Source organism: Theropithecus gelada, chromosome 9, assembly GCF_003255815.1.
Source record: "Theropithecus gelada isolate Dixy chromosome 9, Tgel_1.0, whole genome shotgun sequence".
Taxonomy (NCBI): domain Eukaryota; kingdom Metazoa; phylum Chordata; class Mammalia; order Primates; family Cercopithecidae; genus Theropithecus; species Theropithecus gelada.
In genome coordinates, this window is record NC_037677.1 from 16,970,729 (window position 1) to 16,990,276 (window position 19,548).

Here is a 19,548-nt window from a genome sequence, read left to right on the forward strand (position 1 = left end):
AAAAAAAGAAAAAGAAATATCTTCACGTCACCTTCATGTTTAATAAATAGTTTTGCTGGATATAAGATTTTTGGTTAACAGTTCTTCATTTAGCTCTTTGAATGTGCTGTCCCAATGCCTTCTGGCCCTAATAGTTCCTAATGATAAGTAGTCAGTTTTTAATTTTAGTGGGGTTCTCTTTACATCATGTATTAGTTTTCTCTTGCTGCTTTTAAGCTTTTCTCTTTATCTTTCAACATTATTACTATGAATGTGATTATAGATTCCCTTGTGTTTATTCTACTTAGAATTAATTGAGCTTGGATGTGTAGACTCATTTGTAATTAAACATTTTTCAGAAAGTTTTCATCCATATTTTTGCTGCTCCTTTTTCTGTTTTCTTTCTAGTGTTCCTAATACTTTAAGTTTTTAAATTCTTTCTTTGGACAGTTGAAATGTACTTGAACCCCTCTAGTAAATTTTACTTCCAGTTTTTGTACTTTTTAACTCTGTAATTTCCACGTGGCTCTTTGTAAAATATTTTCTATCTCTTTGTAGATATTTTTTATTTGATGAAACATTGTCATAATACCTTCCTTTTCTTGTTAGAGAATGGTTTCCTTTAGTTCTTTCAATATATTTATACTGACTGCTTTGTAGTCATTGTCTGCTAAGTCTAACAGCTAGGATTCTCATAAGCTGTTTGTTTTTGTTTTTGTTTTTTTATGTTTTTTTTTTTGCCTGCTTTTCTTCTGTGTATGGGTCATACTTTCTTCCTTATTAGAATAACTCACATTTTTATGCTGAAAACTGGGCATTTTAGACACATAATGTAGCAACTCTTAATTTTGATTCTTCTCCTCTTCTTCCTGGGGTATGTTATTATTGTTTGCTTATTTATTTGTTCAGTGATTTGGCTTGATTATTTTACCGAAGCCTATTTCCCCTGTGATGTGGTTTGTATGTTTTTCTTGTGCAAATCTCATGTTGAAATGTAATCCCCATTGTTGGAGGTGGGACCCTGTGGGAGATGTTTGTGTCACGAGGGCAGATCCTTCTTCTCCATGGAATGGTGCTGTTCTCACAATAGTATATGAGTTCTTGTGAGATCCAGTTGTTCAAAAGTATGCAGCACCTTCCCCCTTTTTTCTCCTGCTCCTGCTCTTGTCATGTAATGTGCCTGTTCTGCTTTACTTTCTGCCATGAGTAAAAGTGCCCTGAGGCCTCCCCAGAAGCCAAGTAGATGCTGGCACTATGCTTGTACAGCCTCTTTTCTTTATAAAGAACCCAGTCTCAGGTATTCCTTTATAGCAACCCAAGAATGGCTCAATACATCCTGCACTGTGAGGCCTCTAATGTTCCTCCAATAAAACAGCCTTGGGCATGCAACAATCACCTCTGGAAGACAGTGGTTTTAGAGGGTCCCCTTTGAGTATGTCGTTTGCTTATTTCTCTATTCACCTGTCTGCCTTCCTTTGTATCACACCAGAGATCAAAGGCTGTTTTGCCAGACACTGCTACTCTTGTACCAAAGGCAGTAGTATAATATCTGAACTATATTACAAAACTAAAGGATTCTGCCATAGTTGAAAGATTACCATGCCTAACATTTTAAAGTACAGAGGGAATTTTTAAGAATAAAATAACTGTCTTTTTCCCTTACTTATTGCACTCATCAGATAGCCTTTCTGCTTTTGCAACTTTAAAGTAACTTTCTATCTAAACTGTAAATAGAAAGGGACTAAAATAACTTTGAACATACTTGTCCCAAGTATATTCTAAGCTCACTATACTATATTATTTTGTGGATTACTTTCTAAATGGATAAGTCCTAAAAGTAATAATATCTAGCTAGCTTTACATTTCTAGTAAATATGTTCTAGAGTACAACCAAATATGGGAGGATATTCACGAGAACCTGTGCCCATGTCATAATAACAAGTGGGTACTATTGCTATTAAAGATACACACTTAAACTTTGAAGGAGAAAAATAAATGAGGAATATTAGACTTAAAATATTTTCTTACCAGGGAAACTCTTTGACTGTGTCTTGAATTCATCATTTAATAAGCGTCTTCCCAAAGCACCTCTCAAGCTTTCTATATCAGTCTCTATAGAAATAAATAGATTTAAAAATACTTGGCAAGGTAATCCTTACATAGGAATGTGAGGGGTGCGTGTGAGAGAGAGAAAGTGTGTGTGTATGTATGTGTGTGTATTAATCAGCCTTTTTTATTAATGAATAAAAGTTATAGTGAAATGTCTGAATTGCCAAATCACTAAACATTAGGAGTGTAAGGTCTGTTAGCAATCATATAAGCCTTAGTGTATTGAGGCATAGAGATGTATAGTGATTTGACCAAGACCACATATTGAGGTGATAACAAAGTTGTTGCACAAATTGATGCCTCACAATACTTTAACAGTGCTTTCCCCACACAATGTTATCTCTGATGCAAAATTAAAATATCCTACAGAATTTATGATAATAACATGACTTTAAAGTTTACGTTGAATCACATTCATACCATAGGGATATACCTGGTAAGATGAAACATAACTTTTTTTTTCACCTAGCAACTTGAAAACAATGATCTTCATAATCGCAGGAAATTATTATAGTGCAAAATACTTTGACTCATCCAGAAATATTTTAATGCGATTTTTAGGTTAACTTTAAACTAAGTAAGCATCAGTGATGGAAAATAGTAAGATATCTTGTAGATTGAGGAAAACATGCCCTCTTAGGTCCCCTTACCATGTGGACCTCAGAGCTTAGGATATGATTAAATTTGCAGAAATACAAGAAGTAAAATTGGGTACTTTTCCATTTGAGTTTTTACATAATTTGACTTTTTTGTTGGATTTGGTAGTCTAACCATGTTTAATAACAGGGAAAATACCTGAAAGTTATTAAGGAGGAATTTATGTTAGAAAGGGTGATTAGGATTGAGGAACTAAAGTCAACTACTGGGACTAAAGTTTTGTCAGTGAAACCTAGTTCCAGCAGCACATGTGCCTGCTAGAAATCTGTAAACACTGGAAACTAAAACCAGTTGTTATCTAGACATAATAGATGGATGTCTTTTTATTTTTTGAGAAAGAGTTAAAACATTATTCATGAATAAATGTTAAAATACTTGAAAGTTATTAATGGGAAATTTATATCAGAAAGTAGTGATTAGGAATGTATATCATACTATGTAATTTACACATTTACAGTGTTCAATTAAATGGTAGTTTCAATGGTAGGAGGGGACAAACATCCAAACCATATCAAAAACATACTGGAAGAGGGACACACAAATGAAAAGAAGAATATAAAAAGCCACCACTTACAAAGCTAAGAAATAACATAGAAAAAATACACAAAACAATTAGAAGACACCAAATTAACAAGAACAAATTCTTATCTATCAATAACAATCTTGAATGTAAGTGGTTTAAATTCCTGAATTAAAAGACATAGACAGACTGAATTGATAACAAAAAACCAAGAAGCAACTAGGTGATGCCTACAAGAAATTCATTTTACCTGTAAAGACAACATAGACTGACAGTGAATGAATCGAAAAAGATTGTGCACACAAATGGAAACTAAAAGTTCAGAAATAGCTATACTTACAACAGACAAATAGACTTTAAATTTTAGAAAGGAGACAAAAAGATTAGTATATAATGATATAGACATCAATCCAGAGAGAGGATATAACAATTATAAATATATAAAAACTAGCCCTAGATAACCCAGTTCTAAACAGAAATTATTATTAGAGCTAAAGAGAGAAAGAGTCCCCAATACAATAATAGTTAGAAACTTCAACATCCCACTATCAGCACTGGATATCATCTAGACAGAAAATCAACAAAGAAACATTAAACTTAAACTGCACTATATATCAAATGGACCTAACAGACATTTACAGAACATTTCCTGCAACAACTAATGAATACATATTCTCATCATTGCTCTGCCTTTTGGCTAAGATCAAGTACAGAATACACATTCTTCTCATTGGCACATGAAAGATCACATATCAGGCCACAAACAAGTCTAAACAAATATTAAAAAGTCAAAATCATATCAGTTATCTTCTCAAATTATGGTGAAATCAAACAAGGTATCAATGTGATTGGACTGAAGGATGCAAAGTATTATACCTGGGTGTATCTGTGAGGGTGTTGCCAAAGGAAATTAACAATTGAGTCAGTGGACCAGGAGAGGCAGATCCACCCTCAATCTTGGTGGCCACCATCTAATCAGCTGCCAGTATGGCCAGAATAAAAGCAGGCAGAAGAATATGAAAGACTAAACTGGCTTAGTCTCCCAGCCTACATCTTTCTCCTGTGCTGGATGCTTCCTGCCTGCGAACATCAGACTCAAAGTTCTTCAGCTTTTGGACTCTTGGACCTACAACAGTGGTTTTCCAGGGGCTCTCAGGCCTTCTACTGCACTGTCAGCTTCCCTACTTTTGAGGTTTTGGAAATAGGACTGGCTTCCTTGCTCCTCAGCTTGCAGATGGCCTACTGAGGAACCTCACCTTTTGATCATGTGAGTCAATACTCCTTAATAAACTCCCTTTTCTCTATATATCTATCCTATTAGTTTGGCCCTCTAGAGAATGCTAATACAGATTTTGGTACTGGGAGTGGTTCTAGAGGAACAGAATTTTAAGGATGGAGTTTTTAATTGTCTTTGGGGTTTCGGGGTTGCCTGCTTAATATGATTAGACCCCAAAATGCTAAGGACTCTACTTCTAATAGTATGGAGAACACTGATAGTTCTTGGTGCGAACTGTTTAGAGAATTATGCAAAATAAATGCATTTGATACTCGTGATTCACTGCTCAAAAGACGCAAGGAGTTTAGTAACTCTGCACATAATACCTTTGACCATATGTGAGGAACTAAAGAATGTAATGAAGTTGGTTGGTTGCTCCTAAGTTCATTAGACAATGTGATAAAAGAAAATGAACTCGGGGATTCTATCTCCTGGCTCTAGAAGCACATACTGACCTCAAATCTTCTAAGATTACCCTGAGAATCTTATCTCCTGTAGACAAAAAAAAAAAAAAAAAAAGAAAGAAATTGTGGAAAATCAGACACAAGCTCTTATCCTGTGAGTGGTTGACCTGCAACAAAAGGTGCATGCACAGCCTCACCAGGTATCTACTATTAAAGTGAAGACATTGATTGGAAAAGAATGGGACCATGCAACTTAAAATGGGGACATGTGGGAGGACCCTGATGAAGCTGGAGGCACTGAGCTCCTAAATTCTGATGAGACTTTTTGGGTGGAGGAAACAGCCTCCCCACTCCAAGTGGTGGCAACATCCCCTCCCCAATCTACAACCCACGCTGCCATCAGCCTTTCCACATTTGCTGAGGAAATTAACCCTGCACTGCCTGAGGTAACAGTGATGGCCTCCCTTGGGGAATATGCCAGGCAAGACAATGCTGATTTTCCTCAGGACCCACCCCCAACACCCTTGATCGCTTCTAGACCTATAATTAGGCTAAGTCCTGGCAGACCCCTAGAGGTGAGGTTCAAAGTGTAACCCACATGGAAGTGTACTACACTCCAAAAGAACTGCTTGAATTTCTAATTTATTTAAGCAGAAATCTGGAGTGCAGGCATGATAATGAATAGTAAGGGTGTAGGATAATAGTGGAAGGAACATAAAGTTGGAACAGGCTTAATTTATTGATTTAGGCCCACTAAGCAGGAATTCTCCATTTAATGTTGCAGCTTGGGGAGTTAAAAAAGGTTCTAATAGTTTATTTGCTTGGTTAGCTGAAATATGGATTAAAAGATGGCCCACTGTGAGCAAGCTGGAAATGCCTGATTTCTCTTGGTTTAATGTAGAGGAAAAGGCTAAGGCTAAGGGAGATCAGGATGCTAGAGTGGATTAGTCACTTTAGACCTATTTATTCCAGCTGGGAGGGTGCAGAAGACATACCCTTGACCAATACTTTGTGAAACAGATTTGTGAGGGCAGCACCTGCATCCTTGAAGAGCTCTGTGATTGCTCTTCTCTGTATGCCAGATCTTACAGTGGGAACCACAGTCACTCAACTATAAAATTTAAATGCAATGGGAATAATTGGATCCCAAGGTGGCAGGGGCCAAGCAGTAGCACTCAACCATCAAAGCCAAGGTGGGCACAGTTACTGCAATGGACAGCAGAGGCAAAGCAGCAATCAGAATAGTCTGACTCATGTAGAGCTCTGGCATTGGCTAATTAATCATGGTGTTTCTAGAAGTTAAATTGATAGGAAGCCCACTGCATTCTTACTTAATTTATATAAGCAGAAAAGTTCCAGGTTGAGTGGACAAAAGACTAATTTGAATTATAAAAACAGAATCATGGAGCCTCAACCAATTTCCAGACTTGAGCCAGTTTACAGACCCAGAACCCCTTGAATGAAGGAAAGGCTGGGTCCCTTTGAGGAAGGACCCCACTACACTACCAACAGTTTATGCTGTTAATCTTTCCCCAAGAAGACCTCCAGCCTTTTACTAGGGTAAAGATCTTCAATCTTTCCCCAAGACGACCTCCAGCCTTTTACTAGGGTAACTGTGCATAGGGGAAAGGGAAATAATCAGAACTTTCAGGGACTACTGGTCACTAGCTCTGAGCTGACATTGATTCTGGAGGACTCAAAATAACATTTTAACAGTTAAGGTAGGGGCTTATGGAGGTCAGGTAATTAACGGAGTTTTAGCTCAGATCTAACTTAGAGTGTGGGTCCTTGGACTCATCCCATGCTCATTTCCCCAGTGCCAGAAAGCATAATTGACACAGACATACTTAGCACCTGGCAGAACCCCCACATTGGCTCCCTGACTGGTAAAGTGAGGGCTGTTATGGTGGGAAAGGCCAAATGGAAGCCATTAGAACTGTCTCTACCTAGAAAAGTCATAAATCAAAAATAATATCGCATCCCTAGAAAAATTGCAGAGATCAGTGCCACCATCAAGGACTTGAAAGATGTAGGGGTGGTGACTCCCATCACATCCCTGTTCAACTCTCCCATCTGGCTGTGTAGAAGACAGGTGGATCTTGGAGAATGACGGTGGATTATCGTAAGCTTAACAAAGTGGTTACTCCAACTGCAGCTGCTGTATCAGATGTGGATTCATTGCTTGAGCAAATTAACACATCTGATATGGTATGTGGCCACTGACTTGGCAAATGCCTTTTGTTCCATTCCTGTCCATAAGGCCCACCAGAAGCAATTTGCCTTCAGTGGGCAAGGCCAGCAATATACCTCTACTGTACTACCGCAGGGATATATCAACTCTCCAGCTTTGTGTCATAATCTCGTTTGGAGAGATCTTGTTCGCTTTCCCTTCCACAAGATGTCACACTGGTCCATTACATAGATGCTATAATGCTGATTCATCCAGTGAGTGAGAAGCAGCAAACACACTGGACTTATTGGTGAGATATTTGCATGCCAGAGGATGGGAAATAAATCCAATTAGAATTCAGGGATCTTTTACTTCAGTAAAATTTCTAGGGGTCCAGTGGTGTGGGGCCTGTCAAGATATTCCTTCTAAGGTGAAGGATAAGTTGCTGCATTTGGCCCTTCCTACAACCAGGAAAGAGGCACGACCCCTAGTGGGCCTATTTGGATTTTGGAGGCAACCATTCCTCATTTTGGCATGTTACTTTGGCCCATTTATTCAGGGACCCAAAAGGCTGCCAGTTTTGAGTGGGGTCCAGAACAACAGAAGGCTCTGCAACAGGTCCAGGGTGCATTGCGAGCTGCTCTGCCATTTGGGTCATATGACACAGCATACCCAATGGTGCTGTCAGTGGCAGATAGGGATGCTCTTTGGAGACACTGGCAGGCCCCCATAGGTGAATCACAGTGGAGCCCTCTAGGATTTTGGAGCAAGGCCGTGCCATCTTCTGCAGATAACCATTCTCCTTTTGAGAGACAGCTCTTGGCTGTTACTGGGCTTTGGTAGAAACTCAACATGTGACTATGGGTCATCAAGTCACAATGCAACCCGAACTGCTTATCATGAACTGGGTGCTTTCTGACCCATCTAGCCATAAAGTAGGTCATGCATACCAGCATTCCCTCATCAAATGGAAGTGGTATATACATGATTGGGCTTGAGCAGCTCCTAAAAGCACAAGTAAGTTACATGAGGAAGTGGCTCAAATGCCCATGGTCCCCACTCCTGTCACCCTGCCTTCTCTCCCAGCCTGCACCAATGGCCTCATGGGGAATTCCCTATGATCAGTGGACAGAGGAAGATAAGATTAGGACCTGGTTCACAGATGGTTCTGCATGATACGCAGGCACCACAGGAAAGTGGACAGCTGCAGCACTACAGCTCCTTTCTAGGACATCCCTGAAGGACAGCGGTGAAGAGAAATTTTCCCAGTGGGCAGAACTTCGAGCAGTGCACCTGGTTGTGCACTTTGCATGGAAGGAGAAATGGCCAGATATGCAATTATATGCTGATTCATGGGCTGTAGTTTGTCTGGCCAGGGTCTTGGAAGAAGCATGAGTGAAAAATTGGTGACAAAGAAATTTGGGGAAGAATATGTGGATGGACCTCTCTGAATGGTCAAAAACTGTGAAGATATTTGTATCCCATGTGAGTGCTCACCAACAGGTGACCTCAGCAGAGGAGGATTTTAATAATCAAGTGGATAGGATAACTCGTTCTGTGGACACCACTCAGCCTCTTTCCCCAGCCATGCCTGTCATTGCCCAACGTGCCCATGAACAAAATGGTCATGGTGGCAGGGATGGAGGTTACACATGGGCGCAGCAACATGGACTTCCATTCACCAAGGCTGATCTGGCTATGGCCACTGCCAAGTGCCCAATTTGCCAGCAGCAGAGACCAACACTGAGCCCTCTATATGGCACCACTTTTCGGGGTGATCAGCCAGCTACTTGGTGGCAGGTTGATTATATTGGACCTCCGTCATCATGGGAAGGGCAGAGGTTTGTCCTCACCAGAACAGACACATACTCCAGTTATGGGTTTGCCTATGCTGCATGCAATGATTCTGCCAAAACTATTATCCATGGACTCGTGGAATGCCTTATCCAGCATCATAGTATTCCACGTAGCATTGCCTCTGACCAAGGTATTCACTTTATAGCTAAAGAAGTGCAGCAGTGGGCTCATGCTCATAGAATTCACTGGTCTTACCATGTTCCCTATCATCCTGAAGCAGCTGGATTGATAGAATGGTGGAATGGCCTTTTGAAGTCACAATTACAATGCCAATTAGGTGACAATACTTTGCAGGACTGGGGCAAGGTTCTCCAGAAGACTGTGTGTGCTCTGAATCAGTGCCCAATTTGTGGTTCTCTTTCTCCCATAGTCAGGATTCATGGGTCCAGTAATCAAGGGATGGAAGTGGAAGTGGCACCACTCACCATCAACTCTAGTGACCCATCAGCAAATTTTTTCCCTTTTATTATTTATTTACTTTTTAAATTATGTTTTTATTTTCATAGATTATTGGGGAACAGGTGGCGGTGGTTATATAAGTTCTTTAGTGTTGATTTGTGAGATTTTGGTGTACCCATCATATAAGCAGTATACACTGCACTCAATTTATAGCCTTTTATCCCTTACCCCCTCCCCATCCTTTACCCTTGAGTCCCCAAAGTCCAGTGTGTCATTCTTATGCCTTTGCATCCTCATAGCTTAGCTCCCACCTATGAGTGAGAACATACAATATTTGGTTTTCCATTCCTGAGTTACTTCACTTAGAATAATAGTCTCCAATGTCATCCATGTCACTGCGAATGCCATTAATTCATTCCTTTTTGTGGCTGAGTAGTATTCCATCATATATACATATTATATATGTATGTTATATACATATATATGTATATATATACACATATATATACACACACATATATACACACACACACATATATATACACATATCACAGTTTATCCACTCGTTGATTGATGGACATTTAGGTTGGTTCCACATTTTTGCAATTGTGAATTATGCTGCTTATAAACATGCATGTGCAAGTATCTTTTTGTATACTGACTTCTTAGAACAATTCTGAGGTCACCTTGTTTCTTCCCCATCTTAAGTGGATTGTCTTTTAAATTTTGTTTGGAATTTTTGGAGGAGAGGGTAAAGTCTGATGTCCCTAGAATTCTGTATATTTAAAATAATTTTAAAAGGCCAATAAATTTCACCAGGTTATTTTTATATGTTATTAATTCCCAATTTGTCCTGGTATGTCTTTTCAACTTACAGATTTGGGTCATCCATTATTTTAAAAATTAATTATTCAATTATGCCTTATAATATATTGTACATTTTATTTATTCTTCTTCGGGAATTCCAAATATTGAATTCTGGGAAACAGATATCTCAGAAAGTGTGAAAAACAAGTGCAAAGGCCCTCTGATGGGGTGAAATATAAAACATTTGAGAAACTGAAAGAAGCATTTTGGGCATGGCAAATAAATATCATTGCTTCAGTGAAGTTTCTAAGATTTCCTATTCTCTTTAGGAAACTACATTGCTAAATCCATTTATCTGTATCTTTCTAAGGTAGAATTTACCAAAAAAGGATACCCATACTATATTTGGGAGATAGAAGATATGCCATTATCCTTTGCACATAGTTGCAGCCAGAAATGCAGGCAGATACGAGATTTGTAGCAGAATACTCTGAGCAAATGAGAGCCCACAGACTTAAGACAGTTGGTGGGAGATTACTAAAAAATAATTGAGTATTGAAAGCTTCTGGTTTTAAAATGTTGGCATAGAAGCAATCTGGCTTCACTCACTTCCCCCCACAGAAAGCCATAAAGAAATATACAGCATCAATATTATGACCAGCAATATCCAGGAACCCATTATGAGAATGAGACAATTCTTAGGACCACAGAGAAGCAACAAAAACTAAAAGCTGACAGTGACTTGTCCCTGCCTCAATCCCTGGGAAAAATAAGAGAGCCTGAAGTGAGAAATATCCATGAGAACAGAGGAGACAGAGGGAGAAGTGAGCCTATTATCCTTAGCCCTGGAAACTGCTCTGTTACTTGGCCAAAGGGGATGTCAAATCAATGGCTACTAAGAGTGGCTCTCAAAAGCCCAAAACAAAGACAGGATCCAAAAGCAGCAAGAGAAAATTTAATAACATATAAGAAGCACTATCGTGTAGGAGGTATATTCCACAGGTCCTCTGGGCACAAACTTCCAGCTACTCTTCCCACACCTTTGGGAACCCCCACTTTGAGAAGGGCAATGCTTTACTAGGGCCAAGAGAAACCTGGGTTTAAGGCTCCACCTAGTGCCAAAACTAAGGCAGTGAAAAAAATTTAGTACGGAAATTGCAAAGAATCTCTAAGCAAATGTATCTAATAAAACCCAAAACGAACCAGACAAAGAAGACAAATAAATAATTAATCCTTAAATGCAAAGAGAGAGGAATACATCCCCAGTAAATAACAGCAAACAAGGAACCATGACTTCTTCAATTGGAAAAGCAAAAAAATAATGACTGACGCTAATGAGATGATGAGAGTTCTCTAACCAAAAATTCAAAATAGAAGTTTTAAGGAAACTCAGTAGTCTACAAGATTACAAATAAAAGCAATTCAGAAATCTATCACATAAATTTAACAGAGATTGAAATAATTTTAGAAATCAAACAAATCTTGGAGCTGAGAAATACATTTGCTGAACTGAAAAATTTTTAGAGGCTCTCAACAGCAGAATGGATCAAGCAGAGGAAGAACCAGTGAGCTTGAAGACAAGCTATTTGAAAATTCAAAGTGAAGGGGGGAAGAACAAAGAATGACATGGAACAAAGATTACCTACAAAATATTTAAAAACCTCAAAAGACCAACTCTAAGAATTATTAGTGTTCAAGAGGAAATTGAGCAAGAAAAAGGAGTACAAAGTTTATTTTTTAAGAATAACAGAAAACTTTCCAAACCCTGAGAAAGATATAAATATTCAGGTATAGGAAGGTCAGAGAAAACCAATTAGATTCAACTGAAATATATGCCAAGACTAAATGGGGAGAAATCTGGGAACCCTACATGGAGTTGCCAAGCACTAGGATGCTTTCCAGACCCTGAACAGCTCCTAAGGAAGGGATGTCTCCAGCCTGAGTACGTTGCCACACCTAGAGAGAACAGGGCTGTCTTTCCATGGGACTGGGGAAAGTCTGATCTGTTCACCCTCACTATGCATTTGACAAAAGTCTAATATCCATAATCTATAAGGAACATAAATCGGCAAGCAAAAGCAAACAACCCCATTAAAATATGGGCAAAGGACATGTATCAAAAGAAGACATACATGCACCAACAAATATGAAAATATATATGAAAAATTGCTCATTATCACTAATATTAGAGAAATACAAATCAAAACCATGAGATAACATATCACACTAGTCAGAACAGCTACTTTTAAAAAGTCAAAAAACCAACAGATGCTGGCAATGTTGGAAAAAAAAAAAAGGAAACACTTATATAATAATGCTGGTGGGAATGTAACTTAGTTCAGCCACTGTGGAAAGCAGTGTGGAAATTTCACAGAGAACTCAAAATAGAACTATCATTTGTTCTAACAATGCCACTGTTGGTTATATACACAAAGGAAAATAAATCATTCTACCAAAAAGACACATGCACTCAAAAGTTCATTACTGCACTATTCACAATAGCAAAGACATGGAATCAACCATGATTGTCATCAACGGTGGACTGAATAAAGAAAATATGATACAATACACCATGGAAATGATGCAACTATAAAAAAGAATAAAATCTTATCCTTTGCAACAACATAGATGCAACTAGAGGCCACTATCCTAAGACAATGCAGGGACAGAAAACCAAATACTGCAATGTGGACGCAAAGATAGGAACAATAGATACAGGGGACTGCCTGATGTGGAGGAAGGTAGGAGAGGGACATGGGTGGGAAGGCTACCTATAGAATACTATGCTTAGTACCTTGGTGATGACATCTTTCATACACCAAGCCTTAGCAATATACAATTTACCCATGTAATAAACCTCCACATATACCTGAACCTAATATAAAAGTAGGAAAAAAAGAAACTTTGAAGTTAAACTACATACTAGACCAAATAGGCCTAACTGACATTTAGAAACTATTTCACACAACTGCTGTAGAATACTCACTGTTTTTGTCAGCACATGGAATATTCTCCAGAACAGATCATAGTTATGCCACAAAACAGTCTCAATAAATTCAAAAATAAAGAAATTCTATCAAGTATTTTTTGAAGCACAATGTAATAAAAGCATAAAATCAATAGTATAACAAACCTTGGAAATTGTATTAAGACATGGAAATTAAAAAACATTTTCTTGAATAACAAACACATGAATAAAGAAATTAAGGAAATTTAAAATTTCTTGAAACAAATGAAAATGGGAATACAACATACCAAATGTATTAGCAAAAGTGGTACTAATAAAGGTTATTCTGTCCTTCTGATCTCATTCAGATGTTTTTTGATTTATAAGTAAATTGTAAAGCTAATATCAAAACACACAAGACTAAGACAGAGAAACGGAGAAAAAAAGCATGAGTAATATATACATTAAAATATGTACAGGTACTATAGTAATGGATTTATAATTCATTACAAGACTTCAATTTATATTTTTCACTTCCTTCCACCAATAATTCCATGTCCTCACTTTCCCACAGCCAACTGCTTGGCTACCTAAGGCTCTTTCCTAGTTAAAATGGCTCAAAATTTCATTCTTGAAGGGAATAACCTTTAAGTTGTTCAGCCTTGATTATGTAATCTTCCCATGGACATATGTAATCTACTACCACACATAAAAGTAGTAAAGAATCACGTCAGTAAATCCTTTGTATTCTAAAGTCTTCCCTGAATCGCATGACTAACAGTTACCCAATTTCACCTAAGTGAAAATATTCAAGATTAATATACCCTAATAATAAGAAGGTGTATTTTTAAAAACTTACTCAGCCAATCCATGTCCTTGATTGAAGAATTTATTGCATTTACATTCAAGGTTATTTACAGGTAAGAACTTACTATTATTGTTTTGTTACTTGTTTTTCCTGGTTGTTTTGTAGATCTTTTGCCCTTTTCCTTCTCTTTTGTTGCCTACCTTTATGATTTAATATTTTTTGTAGTTCTAAGCTTTGATTCTTTTTTCTTTATTGCTTGTAAATCTGCTATAATTACCCTGAGGCTTACATAAAACATCTAGGTGAGACAGAGTCTTGCTCCATTGCCCAGGCTGGAGTACAATGACATGATCGCGGCTCACTGCAACCTCTGCCTCCTGGGTTCAAGTGATTCTCCTGCCTCAGCCTCTCGAGCAGCTGTGATTACAAGCGTATGCCACCGCAGTCAGCGAATTTTTGTATTTTTAGTAGAGATGGGGTTTCACCATGTTGGCCAGGGTGGTCTTGAACTTCTGACCTCAGGTGATCTGCCCACCTCAGCTTCCCAAAGTGCTAGGATTATAGGCATCAGCCACCATGCCCAGCCAACATCCAGGTTTTAAGCAAGTAATTTAAGCTGATAACAACTTTATTTTTGTCACATATCTAAACTATAGATTTGTATCTTCCCCCATTTATGATTTTGATGTCACAATTTACATCTTTTTGAATTATGTAACTTATTGTAGCTTTAGTTACTTCTGACAATTTTGACTTTTAACCTCTATTCTAGAGATACGTATGACCTACATACCACCACTACAGTATTCTGGATTTTTTTGTTTATCTCTATCCATGATGAGTTTATACTTCCATATGTATTCATGATATTATTTATTGTTCTTTTATTTCCACTTGAAGAAATCCCTTGAGCATTTCTTGTAAGGTAAATAAAGTGGTAGTACATTCCCTCAAGTTTTGTTTGTAAAAAGATTATTTTTCCTTTATTTCTCCGAACAGCTTTGATGGGTATAGTATTCTTGACTAACTTTTTTTGTTTCTTTTAGCACTTTGAACATATCATTCGATTCTCTGCTGGCCTACAAGATTTCTACAAAGAAATCTGATGGAAATTTCCTCGATGTCACTTGATGCATTTCTCCTGCTGTTTTAAAAAGTCTTTTGACTTTGACAGTTTGATTATAATCTGCCTTGAAAATGACTTTTCTGGACTGAATCTGTTTGAGAACTTTCAGCTTCATGGATCTAGACATCCATGTCTCCCTTAAGACTTGAAATAATTTTTATCAATTAATTCACTAAATAAGCTTTCCATCCCTTTCTCCACTTTGTTTCCTTCTTTAATACCTGCAATGTCAATGTTTGCTAATCTAATGATATCTCATAAGTCCTTTCGTGTTCTTCATTCTTTTTCATTCTTTTTTTCTTCTCTGATAGAGTTGTTTCAAAACACCTATCTGAAAGGTCACAGATTTTTTTCTTCTGCTTCGTCTAGTCTGCTGTCGAAGCTCTCAGTTGCAGTTTTTACCTCATTCACTGAGTTCAGTTCCAAGATTTGTTTATTTCCTTTTTAAAATAATACCTTTATTATTTTATTTATGTCTTTATTGACTTTATCATTCATATGATGAATTATTTTCTTGATTTCAGTGAATTGTCTATTTGTATTTTCTTATATCTTAGTGAGTTACCTTAAAATCATTATTTTGAATTCCTTTTCAGGAAATTTCTGTTTCTTTGGTGTCAGTCACTGCGTTCCTTTGGTGGTGGTGTCTTTTCTTGCTTTTTTATGATTCTTAACTACCTGTGTTGAAGTCTGCACACTGTTAGAGCAGTCACCTTTCCAAACTGATAGAGTGGCTTTTTATTTTAGAAAAGACTCACCTGCAGACGGACCCAAGGGTAGTGTTTTTGGTAGGGTGTGTTGGCTCTGGTTCCAGGTAGGCACAGTGGGGTCATCTCTGTGCAGCTTCCTTACCTGGGATCCATGTCAGTGATGACTGTGGGTGTCTCAGTGGCCTAGGTTGCAGAAATTTGTGACAGTGATAGTAGCTGTGTAGCTGTTAGGGTTCTCAGTGAAAAGGGCTTCAGGAGTACCTCCTGCTCTCATTTTTCCCCATAGTAATGACACTTAGCTGAGAAATCTCTCTTGGTGTTGGGTCTGATATGACCTGCAGGCAGCCTCAGTAGCATTACGTTCCAGGGCACAGTTGATTGAAGTGGCTATAAGATTGGGGTCCTGTGCTTAGTGTCTTGCAAAACTACTGAAGTATCCAGTATGTGGGATCAGGTTTACTCTCTGAGGAACAGGTGGATGCAAATCTCCCACAAAACTGAGGACTCTGACTTTGAGGCACTCTTCAGTAGCTTGACTCAGGGACAGGAATATGGCTGTCACTCTGACCCTGTGAATCAGAATGAAGCACTGACACAGCTCTGGAGAAAAAATGCATTCCAAAGGCTCAGGCCCTAGGGAGAAAGGCACAGCTGCAATTTGGCTTCTAGAGACAACAGACCATACTGGCAACTTGAGCACTGGGAGAGGAGGTACCCCAGAGTAGTGACTCTGGATCCTGGAAGGGTGGAACACAATAGAGCCCATGTTCTGCAAGGCTTAGTGCAGCAGCCAGGACCCAGGAATGGCTGCTCTAGCTGTGGTGCCAATGGTCCCAGGTGCAGCCTGGGCTAGCACTCCAGAGGACACAAGCAGTCAGCCTTGGTGGTGTTTATGTGGTGTTAATTCTGCAGGCATGCAGAATGCAAGAGTGTGGGGGCGTGTCTTCCTCCACCTAGATTTCAGAGACTGTCATGAACAGTCTGGGGTCCCAGACAGAAACATGTCACAGGGTTGAGCCACCACAGACAGCCCCCATTAGAACAATGCCGAGTGGACAGTGGAGTCAGAGTTACCACTAGGCATACTGGAGCCTTGAGAGTGGGGCTGGCCAGGAGATTTCAAAACTCTGGACCACTAAGGTGTAATGCCAGTCTGGGAAAGCTGCAGGCACAAGACTCCAACCCATGAGTGTTGTTGTCTGGGCCGAGGCCAGCAAAGGCATAGAGGTGGGACTGCCTGAGACTTTGAGGGCCCAATCCCCACCCAAGTGTGCTCAGAGGGTGGAACATGAAGTCAAAAAAATTTATTCTCTAGCTTTAAGATTTAATGTTGCTCTCCTTGTTGTATTTTGGACTTACTTGGAGCCAGTTATCTCCTATTATCTTGCCTATTTTGTCATTTTGGGATGGCAATGCCTATTCTATTCTTGTCTCACTAGTGTATTTTGGAAGCACAAAGGGGGCAAAAGAAAGATAGATGGAATCAAACTTCCCCTTTTATAATAAACCACTCCTAAGATAACAAACCTATTCCTCTGTGATAATAGCATTAATCTATTCACTCTGCCTTCACAGCCTAATCACCATACATTAAGGCTCCACCTCTGAACACTGCTGCATTGGGAATTAAGTTTCCAATGCATGCTTTTGGGTGGACGTATTCAAACTATAGCAGTGTCCCATAATTCTTGTAGGGTTCTTTTTTACTTTTTTATTTTCTTTTTTTTTTTGGGGGGGGTAATTTCAAATAATCTGTGTTCAAACTTACTGATTATTCCTTTTGCCTGATCTAGTCTGCTATTGAAATGCAATATGGAATTTTTCAGTTCAATCGTTGAGTGTTTTAGTTCTAGAATTTCTGTCTGGTTCTTTTGTATGATTTCTATCTCTTTATTGAATTCATTTTACTTATTTTCTTGATTTTTTCTTAGTTGTCTATCTGTTTTCTCTCGTAGTTCACCGAATTTCCTTAAGATTATTTTGAACTTTCTGTCAGACAGTTTATAAACCTCCATTTATGTAGGGTCAATTACTAGTGCTTTATTTTGTTCCTTTGGTGATGTTATGTTTCCTGATTGTTCATAATTTGTGTGCCCATGCATTGGTATTTTCACATTTAAAGAAGCAGGCACTTATTTCAGTCTTTACAAACTAGCCTTGGCAGAAAAAGCCCTTCACCATTCAGCTCAACCAGAGACTATGGGCTGGTCATCTGACTTGGTTCCTGAGTAGTCTTGCTGCTGGAGTTCTCAGCAGGCTGGCCTGGTGCCTGGATGAGAAGGCAGGTGGGTCTGGTGCCTGAGTCTGCCAGGTTGGGCCTAGAGCCTGGGTCCACATTGGTTGACTTTGCACTGGGGTCCACTTTGGTTCTGGAAGCTGTATCCACAAAATCAGGTCTGTAGCTAGAGTCCACTGGAGTGGAACTATTGACTGGGCCCACAGGGGCAGGTCTGAATCTTGTATTTGTAGGAACTGGTCTGATGTCTGGGTCCATGAAGAATGACTTGGTACAGGGGTGGGCCTTTAGCCTGAGTCTGTAGGGACAGCTAGGTGCCTGGATGAGCCTGGAACTTTGATCCATGGAGATAGATTGGTGCTGGGGTTTTTCAGTGCTGACCTGGCAGTGGGGTAGAGCTAGAGGCTGGGTCCATGGGTGCTGGCCTAAAACCTAGAGTTGTGAAAGCCAGCCTGACAGTAGCTAAATCTGAAGCAAACTTGGACCTTGAATCTGAGTTTGCAGAAGCAAGCCTGGGACCACAGAAAATTACCTGACACTGGGCAGGCCTGTACCAGTATCTATAGACTGGTCTGCTACTGAGGCAGGCCTAGAGGTTGGATACACATAAATAGGCCTGGAATCTGAGGCTGGATTTGATGGCCTTGGGTCTGAACTCAGGAATAAAGCTTAGTTGATTGCTACTGTCTGGAGAATAGGTCCACAGAGGCTGGTATAGTGCTGGTGGCAGTCTGAAACCTGGGGCTACTGGGGCTGACCTGACAATTGGGCAGGCTTAGAGCCTCTGAAGGCTCAGCCATCTGAAGCCTGAGTCTTCAGGGGCCAGCTTAGGGCCTGGAGCTACTGGGGCTGACCCGGCTCTGAGATCAGTCTGGGGTGTGAAGCTCTGGGGCCAGCTTGGTGCTGGGACAGCCCAGAAGACTGAGTCTATGGGGCAAGCTCAGTGTTGAGGCAGTGTTGGTTTGCAGGTGGTGGCCTGGACTCTAGGGCTGCAAAGTCCAGCCTAATGCTGAGGTGAGCCTGAAGGCTGGGACCACTGGAGCTTGCCTGGTGGTAGAGCAAGACTAGAGGCTGAATCTGTGGCAGCTGAACTGGTGCCAGAATGGGCCTGAAGGCTTCATCTATAGGGCCATCCTGGAGAGGAGGCTTTCAGGGGCAGGCCTGAAGCTTGAGTCTGTGGTGCTGTCCTGGAATAAGAGTGACCCTGAAGCCTGGGGCCTCTGGGGCCAGCCTGGAGCTGGGACTGCTAGGGCTGGTCTGGTGATGGGACAAAACTGGAGACTGCATTGGCAGAGCTGGCTTGAAGAAGCCTAGAGCCACAGGAGCTGGCCGGGCATTGGGGTGGGCCTTGAGGCTGGGTCTGCAGATACTGGCCTAGAGTTTGTGGCTGTAGGGGCCTGCCTGGCATTGGATTTTACTCCAGTGGACTGAATATTGGGGTCCATGGAAAAGTCCAGTGCTCATTTAACCTTTCTTTCCTCACATTAAGGGTATCTCTCTCCACACTGTGCTGCCTGAAGTTAAGGAGGGAGTGATGCAGATT

General features: G+C 39.8%; 1 protein-coding gene across 1 annotated transcript in view; it reads right to left on the minus strand.

Moving 5' to 3' along the window:
- Positions 1 to 19,548, minus strand: part of CCDC7 (coiled-coil domain containing 7) — a 447,862-nt gene that overhangs the window by 66,993 nt on the left and 361,321 nt on the right. The window contains exon 31 of the mRNA XM_025396487.1: positions 2,008 to 2,091. Within this exon, the coding sequence (XP_025252272.1) occupies positions 2,008 to 2,091 (84 nt within the window). The remainder of the gene's footprint in view (positions 1 to 2,007; positions 2,092 to 19,548) is intronic.